The sequence below is a fragment of the Oncorhynchus tshawytscha genome, linkage group LG14, assembly GCF_018296145.1.
Source record: "Oncorhynchus tshawytscha isolate Ot180627B linkage group LG14, Otsh_v2.0, whole genome shotgun sequence".
Classification (NCBI taxonomy): domain Eukaryota; kingdom Metazoa; phylum Chordata; class Actinopteri; order Salmoniformes; family Salmonidae; genus Oncorhynchus; species Oncorhynchus tshawytscha.
Window position 1 is genome coordinate 13,986,754 of NC_056442.1, and position 9,190 is coordinate 13,995,943.

At 41.9% G+C, this 9,190-nt stretch overlaps 1 protein-coding gene across 3 annotated transcripts in view; it reads right to left on the minus strand.

Moving 5' to 3' along the window:
* Positions 1–8,758, minus strand: part of LOC112266591 (ATP-binding cassette sub-family B member 6) — a 35,024-nt gene extending 26,266 nt beyond the window's left edge. Inside the window, exons 1-6 of one of the 3 annotated variants that reach the window (XM_024444195.2) lie at positions 8,570–8,758; positions 6,854–7,374; positions 2,539–2,682; positions 2,188–2,377; positions 1,863–1,955; positions 1,520–1,712 (exon numbers count right to left, since the gene is read on the minus strand). In XM_024444195.2, coding sequence (XP_024299963.2) covers positions 1,520–1,712; positions 1,863–1,955; positions 2,188–2,377; positions 2,539–2,682; positions 6,854–7,369 — 1,136 coding nt within the window. In that variant the 5' untranslated portion in view covers positions 7,370–7,374; positions 8,570–8,758. Of the gene's footprint in view, positions 1–1,519; positions 1,713–1,862; positions 1,956–2,187; positions 2,378–2,538; positions 2,683–4,105; positions 4,180–6,853; positions 7,382–8,569 lie in introns of those variants that run through there. The other 2 variants (XM_024444194.2, XM_024444196.2) reach the window with 2 other exon arrangements.
* Positions 8,759–9,190: the final 432 nt, after the last annotated feature.

Consider the following 9,190-nt stretch of genomic DNA (forward strand, 5'->3'; position numbering starts at 1 on the left):
TCAAAGCTGTACAAAAAAATTCTGCAAACAAGCAAACACCGGTCACGAACGATGTGTTATAAATACTGTGTTGGTAATAAAGCATAATTTCTTCGACCACAACTTCTGGGGTAGGAAGCTTTAGCTTGGTACCTAGCTAGCACCAATACAACCAGCCTGAAAACAATGACCAGTAGAAACTGCAGTCATTTTCATTATTCTTAGCAATGATTTAGGAATCCTTGTGAGTAAGTATTGTTGTTCGCCTATTGAAATTGAACTTCAGTTCATGAAAAACAAATTGCTAGCCAGCTACTTAACCCTGTTGCCCAGAGCTAACGTTATAAGCAGCCAGCTAGGTTCATCTGGCTAGATATATGCTCGACCAGACCAGGTTGTGTTGTGAAGCTCGCCACAATAAGGATTAGGCACAATAATGGAATTTGATGTTTGCCTTCAAAATAAAAGTATGTCATTGACAGTGATGCTAATGAATACAAATAGTAAAATTATGCCATACTTTTATTTTGAAGGCTAACCGCAAAGTCCACTATTGTAGCTAATCCTTTTGTGGCTAGCTTCACATAGATGGGTCTGACCATTAATCAAATAAGAACTGTCCTATAAATTAGGGTTATTTTAGATGATGACACTTAGCTATATAGTTAGCTAAGCTAGCTAACTACAGCTACTGAAACAGATAATGTCATTTTGCTAGGTTTTTGGGGAAGAACATTGTTTGCATCCATGAGCAAGCTAGCTTTTTTTATGACCAGCAATGTAGGTGCGCGAGACAACTTTGCCAGCTTCATAGCACACGTATCGATGAATCATTGTGACATGAAATACGAGTGATAGTGTAATCAACGTGTAATAACTACGTAAAAAATTTATGAATGCGTTAAATCATTATGTGACTTGCAGTCATATTCAGGTCCTGATTGGTCTACAAGCTTATTTGACATGTGGAATAGTGTTAAATATTATATTATTTGATACGCAAAAACCCAAACGCCATTCCATAGAAATCCTGGTTGAGAATGAAATGACTGAACAAATGAACAATGGCACAGAAAGTAAGTGGCACAGCAAGTAAGTGAAATAAATAGGTTTTGATGATGTTTTACTGGTAATGGGGACATACGTAAATGCCAACAAAATAACTTGTTGGTCAGTGTGGTGTGTGTGTGTGTAACTTTTATTTAACTAGGCAAGTCAGTTAAGAACAAATTCTTATTTACAATGACGGCCTACCCCGGCAAAACCCGGACGACACTGGGCAAATTGTGCGCCGCCCTATGGGACTCCCAATCACGGCCGGATGTGATACAACTACAGGGACTGTAGTGATGCCTCTTGCACTGAGATGCAGTGCCTTAGACCGCTGCGCCCATGTGTGTGTTTTAACTATTTAACTGTACTAGAATGCTTAAAAGGCTGATAAAATTGTAAATATCAGATATCGTCATATCGGTGCATCACTAGTGGGCATGTAAACGTACTCATTGACACACACACAATTTATTATTATGAGTCTCACCTGAGCAGGGTGTTGATGGAGGAGGTGCCGCGGTCGATGCTGCGCAGGACGTCCCCGGTGCGTCGGCCCAGGTGCCAGCGCAGTGACAGTGAGTGTAAGTGGCCGAACAGACGTACCTGCACCACCCGGTTGGTGTACTGCTGCACGCGGATCCACAGGAAGGAGCGCAGGTTACTGATGAAGCCAGACGCACCTAGGAAAGAGGGGGGAAAGAAAGAGGGGGAAGGGGGAAAGGGGAGAGGAGTGAGAGAGCGAGGAAACAAAAGAGAGAATTCAAATAACAGCACTCAAGGAATGAGTAAAGCGGTAGAGAAAGAAAATATGGGGTGAAAGTCCCACTCACCTGCCCCTCCACCTTGCAGGATCTTGAGCAGGACATAGACACACACAGTGGTGACCAAGGTCTTCCAGCGGCTCCCATCAGTCAGCTCATTCACTGTGACAGAAAGAGAGGTTTTGAAAAGGAATGACAGTTTCAGGTCATCTTTTCTGCAGTTGTGCTGGGTAGATATTCAGATGTCAGCCTCAATGATATCAAAGCCTTCTGGAAAAAAAAGATGACCTGCAATGCAAACAATAAGGCTGTGACAACAACTAAGATCTTAAAAGGTATTCAGAAAAAAGCTGGTTCTTGGGGAGATGTTCAGAAATGAGGGAGGATCTCTCACCGATGTTCTTGTAGTAGATGGGGACAAAGACATTGATGACCCTCTCCAAACCAAGCAGGCACAGGCAGAGCAGCACCAGGCCCTGTAGTAGAATATTGCCCCGGGGCCACATGTAGGGCACCAGCAGACGCACCTTCTGCCCAAAGTCCTGCCAGGTAGACTGGGACTCCTCCGCCCCACTCAACAGGGGCTGAGGTAGAGATAGGGGTTATTATGGGACATGGTGGCACAGACAGACAAACAGACACTCATTACAAACTTACACACATACACAAATTGAATCAGGATATATTCTTATTTATACAGTCATTGGATATTATACACACATAAGGGATGTGTTTACTAGGTTACCTGGCCAGTGCCGCCCTCCACGTCACGTTCGTCCTCGTTGATCAGGAGCATGTATGGTCTCCGTGGCAACCCCGGAGCCTTCAGGCCCAGGAAGAAGAGTGTTCCTGTGCCGAGGTAGCGCATCAACCACAGAGAAAACTCCACCTCAGGTAATGAATGAAAAATGCTTAGTCATAACTGATCCTTTAAAGGGGCAATCCGCAGTTGAAACAATAACAAAGTGGGTACCCCGCCTGTTTTGGAAAAAAGCTGAGGGATCGGTTTGGAGAAATGAAACCACTCAAATTCATAGACCAAGCTATGTATGAAAGTACTGACCATCCATAATATAAAAAATTATTTGAATCATGCTTTGAGGCTATACAGTGTTTGTTAACGTTTATAAACATTGGAGTAAAACAATCTTATATTTTGGGTTCTGATGTGGTGTGAAAGTTGAACTAAGCTCATGAGGAATTTATAAACTACACCATCGTTCAAAAGTTTGGGGTCACTTAGAAATGTCCTTGTTTTTGAAAAACAAAAGCACATTTTTTGTCCATTAAAATAACATAGAATTTATCAGAAATACAGAAATACATTGTTAATGTTGTAAATGACTATTGTAGCTGGAAACAGCAGATTATTTTTTTATAGAATATCTACATAAGCGTACAGAGGCCCATTATCAGCAACCATCACTCCTGTGTTCCAACAGCACGTTAATATTAGCTAATCCAAGTTTATCATTTTAAAAGGCTAATTGATCCTTAAAAAATCATTTTTCAATTATTTTAGCACAGCTGAAAACTGTTGTTCTGATTAAAAAAGCAATAAAACTGGACTTCTTTAGACTAGTTGAGTACCTGGAGCATCAGCATTTGGGTGTTCGATTACAGGCTCAAAATGGCCAGAAACAAATACCTTTCTTCTGAAACTCGTCAGTCTATTCTTGTTCTGAGAAATGAAGGCTATTCCATGCGAGAAATTGCCAATAAACTGAAGATCTCGTACAGCGCTGTGTACTACTCCCTTCACAGAACAGCGCAAACTGTCTCTAACCAGAATAGAAAGACGAGTGAGAGGCCCCTGTGCACAACTGAGCAAGAGGACAAGTACATTAGAGTGTCTAGTTTGAGAAACGGACACCGATCCCGTAGAGGTTAATGATCCCAAGCCCAGAAAAAAAGCCCAAATGATTGTGCAGTTATCCAATACATGCTGTATATGATATAGGTTAATGCACATTACTCATGACAGAAAAACATAAAAGCCCATAGATGTAGCTAGCTATATGCTCTCTTCAGTAAATAAATTAAACAAGCTCCACTATACTAATCTTTGAGTGCGAACTGTATTACTGTACTGTAATTTATGGACTGAAAATACACACATCGTTCAAGCCATGATTAAGCAGGGAGATAACATGCAATTCTGGTGCAGCACATGCAACCTCAAAGTTACAAGTAGCCTATAAGCTAGTGAATTTGATTTGAACTTTGAAATATAAATTAGGGCCTATTTGTATAATTAGTAGGCTGACGCATATATACCTTTCATAATACTTCCCCTAATGTTATTAGCCTACCTCATATCCTCTTGTTGCGTCATTCCTTCCTCGCATTCAACAGTTGTCCTTATCTTCATCATTCTAATGACATCCTTAAATAATATAGGACTAGAATTAGATGCAGAAGGCTTTCAATTCTCTTCACGAAGATTAAATGGGTCTGAAAAATGAGCCTACCGCCATCGCACGTTCGCTCTTCTTTAAAATGACCTGTGAGTTCTACAATGTCCATCAAGCTATTCTAGTCTAGCTTGTCCTGCATGGTACTCCAAAAGCTAAAGAGAGTTTTTTAACGCGAGAGGCCAGTGGCGCACAGGTGAGTGCGTATCGCGCAAGAGAGGCTATAAGTTAGAAGCTTATTACGCATAACCCATCATTAAGTAACTAAATACAGGGCTAATACTGCATTGAATGTATTACCAGAAAGAGGTAGGCTAGGACATCTATTTACAGTATACACACTACATCTATACACATATATATACAGTTGAAGTCAGAAGTTTACATACACTTAGGTTGGAGTCATTAAAACTTGTTTTTCAACCACTCCACAAATTTCTTGTTAACAAACTATAGTTTTGGCAAGTCGGTTAGGACATCTACTTTGCCTGACAGTAACTTTTCCAACAATTGTTTACAGACAGAATATTTCACTTATAATTCACTGTATCACAAATCCAGTGGGTCAGAAGTTCACATACACTAAGTTGACTGTGCCTTTAAACGTCTTGGAAAATTCCAGAAAATGATGTCATGGCTTTAGAATCTTCTGATAGGCTAATTGACATTGTTTGAGAATCTATTGGAGGTGTACCTGTGGATGTATTTCAAGGCCTACCTTCAAACTCAGTGCCTCTTTGCTTGACATCATGGGAAAACCAAAAAAAACAATTGTAGACCTCCACAAGTCTGTTTCATCCTTGGGAGCAATTTCAAAACGCCTGAAGGTACCACGTTCATCTGTACAAACAATAGCACGCAAGTATAAACACCATGGGACCAGGCAGCCGTCATACCGCTCAGGAAGAGATGCGTTCTGTCTCCTAGAGATGAACGTACTTGTGCAAAAAGTGCAAATCAATCCCAGTACAACAGCAAAAGGACCTTGTGAAGATGCTGGAGGAAACAGGTACAAAAGTATCAATATCCACAGTAAAACGAGTCCGATATCGACATAACCTGAAAGGCCACTCAGTAAGGAAGAAGCCACTGCTCCAAAACCGCCAAAAAAAAGCCAGACTACGGTTTGCAACTGCACATGGGGACAAAGATCATACTGTATGGCCATAATGACCATCGTTATGTTTGGAGGAAAAAGGGAGATGCTTGCAAGCCGAAGAACACCATCCCAACCGTGAAGCACAGAGGTGGCAGCATTATGTTGTGGGGGTGCTTTGCTGAAGGAGGGACTGGTGCACTTCACAAAATAGATGGCAATAGAAAATTATGTGGATATATTGAAGCAACATCTCAAAACATCAGTCAGGAAGTTAAAGCTTAGTCGCAAATGGGTCTTTCCAAATGGACAATGACCCCAAGCATACTTCCAGTTGTAGCAAAATGGCCTAAGGACAACAAAATCAAGGTATTGGAGTGGCCATCAACAAAGCCCTGACCTCAATCCTATAGAAACTTTGTGGGCAGAACTGAAAGAGTGTGCGAACAAGGATGCCTACCAACCTGACTCAGTTACACCAGCTCTGTCAGGAGGAATGGGCCAAAATTCACCCAACTTGTTGTGGGAAGCTTGTGGAAGGCTACCCGACACGTTTGACCCAAGTTAAACAATTTAAAGGCAATGCTACCAAATACTAATTGAGTGTATGTAAACTTCTGACCCACTGGGAATGTGATGAAATAAATAAAAGCTGAAATTAATCACTCTCTACTATTATTCTGACATTTCACATTCTTAAAATGAAGTGGTGATCCTAGCTGACCTAAGACAGGGAATTTTTACTAGGATTAAATGTCAGGAATTGTGAAAAACAGAGTTTAAATGTATTTGGCTAAGGTGTATGTAAACTTCCGACTTCAACTGTGTATTTATGTGGGGGAGTGTCCAGAGGGAGAGGGATGTGGAAGGGCAAGAGGGGGCAGTGACTCAGCACTTCTAGAGTTACTCATAGCTGAATAATGATCATGGCTCACCTCCCTTCCACTGTTGCGTCATGGTTGGAAAATCAGTTCCTATTTTAGCAGTCTACTGGTGAGAAACTGCTTTGAAATAGACTGTTAAAAAAATAACTACAACCACAAAGGATTTAGAGGTTATTAAGTAGGTACTTGAAAATAACCATATTACATCTAGCCTATGTGTCCCATTTACATAGATATCACACCCTATGAGCAGACTAACTTAATTTTTTAGAAAGCCCACTACTACACTTGTGTAATGGAGTGTTGAAACTAAGTTTAATACTTATATCAAGCAACATTATATGTCAACATTTGAACAACCTCAGTGAAACTATGGAGTGGGATGGCAGTTTATCCTCACTGACGGTTGAGCTGTGGGGTTTATTCCAAATGGGTGAAATGTTTGTAACGTTGCAGATAGAAAGGCAATGAAAAGATCTTAACCTGACAGTTAAACATGTATGTTATCCAACAATATATTTATTTCTGAAAGTCCTGTAATGCTACACCCTCCTAAACAGACTCCAGTGCATTATGTATAACAGACGTGCCTCTCTGAGTAATTTGTAGATTGAGGACATTCTATAATGTTACACCCTGCTGAACATACCCCTCCTCCTCCCTCACCTGCTGCTGTGTGTTCTCCAGGCCCCACCACCAGTAGGGGCTGGCCCAGGAGACGAAGGCCAGGTTCTCCGCTGAAAATGCCACAGCCCAGAAGAGCAGCAGCACCGTGCTGTGGCCCCGCGTCCGGTCCCTCACCAGCACCCTCCTCCTCTCCAGCCTTAGCAGGGCCACTGCCCAGACCCAGCCCAGCATGGACAGGCATCCGTACAGCACCACATAGCCGGGGAGCTCCCCTCCTCCGGCTGCCCTCCACACCAGCCCCCCTAGGAACTGCAGCAGGAGGAGTAGGGAGACTGCCAGTTGGAGGCCATAGAGGCGCGAGCGCGGCACGAACTTGGGCTCCATCTCGGTGCCGTAGCGGCGGTAGCAGACGCAGTGGAAGGCGCCGAAGAAGAAGGAGAGGGTAAGCAGGACGGTGGGCACCAGGGTGAAGTAGAAGCAGGGCGAGATGCCGCCCTCCAGCCAGGCTTCGGAGATGGAAGCGCTGGCCTCACAGTAGCTTTGCACTACCACCATGGTGGCTGGGAGCTGGGGAGACGGGGGAGGGGAAAGAGAGTATTCACTATAACAGACATATTACTACCACATTAAGCCTACACATAGGGCTCAAGATCAGAAACCTGGTCCGCATGCATGTTAAGAGATTTTAAAAAGGCAGGACAGGCAAAGAAAATCATACAGTAGACTGCATGAAATTAGTTTTCAAAAACTGTATTTTCACCGGACCGTATTTGTATCCTATTCTAAACTGCTATTCATGATGACATTCAACTAGTCTAACTTCTTCCATTCATAACTCTCCCAGCAGCGATTAAAAGTGAAGTTAGTCAACACAATGAACACCTGTTCATTATTTTGCTATACCCTACTTAATGTATCAGGGTCAAGAGCAGATTGAATCTCCTTGAGGTGTGTGTGTTATACTATGAAGCAAAACACAGCAAGCATCTCTTCCAAGTCTATACTCATTCAACAGACTTCAATATGCCTAGGAGATCCATGACAGCCCTGCTATATCGGGCTGTGAACTTTACGATATGGTTAGTGCTTCTGTCATGGCTCCTAACAGCATCCCAGCCAGTCAGGTGAATCCACACCCTATAGTGTCATCTGGGGTGTGCGGTGGACCAATTCTGATTCAGTCAAGGCACTTAAGACACCCAAAACACATCACATTTCATCAACTGATATTCATTCAAAATATCACACTAGAATTAGGTTACAGTGGTATGCCGACACATGTACCATGGAGTAGCTTGGCATGTTGGAACAAGCCCTCACAAGCTCCAGTTCAGAGAGGTCACTGTGCACATTGTAATTTCAACTAATACAATTATTCATTTGGATGTACATGACTTAATGAAAGAACAACTGCACTTTATTATCAAAACCCCCCAAAAACTATTAAACCCTATTACTCCATTGTTTTTGTTGTCATGTGATATGGAACTTTAAACAAATGCTTCAGATTATGTTTTACAAAAACGTTGTGGCTGTTATGGAATCCTTTCTTGAGCACGACAGATATCATCATAGGAATCAAGATGCATATTCCCCTGTGGCATTGTTTAGCCTGTTTTTCTTGGTGTCCATTTCTTTACAGTGGTAATTTTTCTCCAGCTACCATTTGTGGGTTTTTCAGTCAGTCAACCTATCAAGATAGCTAGCTAGCTAAATTAGCTAGTTTAGATCTGTTGCTGTTATAACAACACTCACCTTCTCAAGACAAGCTGGTGCTGGAAAGCGATTTAGTGAATTGAAGCTCCCAACAAATAACCCGTTTTACGCGAAGAGATATTAAAAGTAAAAAATAACAATAATGGTCATTTTGTTGTATCCACTTGTAAATTGTCCTTATTCTTGTCGCGGCAGACAGGAGCAAAGTAATTCCATCACTCGACAATCGACACTTTCTTACAAAACACTACTGCCTGAACCGGGTCCTAGAGCCCCCTGGATAACAAGCATGTTCAAATATAATGTTACGCAATCTCATATATGGCCAGTAGATGACAGTACATACAAAGACATCATACCTCACATCAAAATGCCATCTGAACGCTGGGTCTCATCACAGTTTACGGAGAAGAAAAGGCTGTATCCAGTCAGTATACCAACTAAGATGTTGGTATCCAGTCAGTATACCAACATCTTAACTACAGAAGATTAAGATGGATAAGAAAAAACATTTGATCATTCCTGCAAGTCCTATCAAAATGAGGAGTAGAAATGTCAATGCATTACAAATCAAATTGTATTTGTCACATGCCATGTAAACAACAGGTGCAGAAAATCTGTGAAATGTTTACTTATGGCCCCTCCCAACAATGCAGAGAG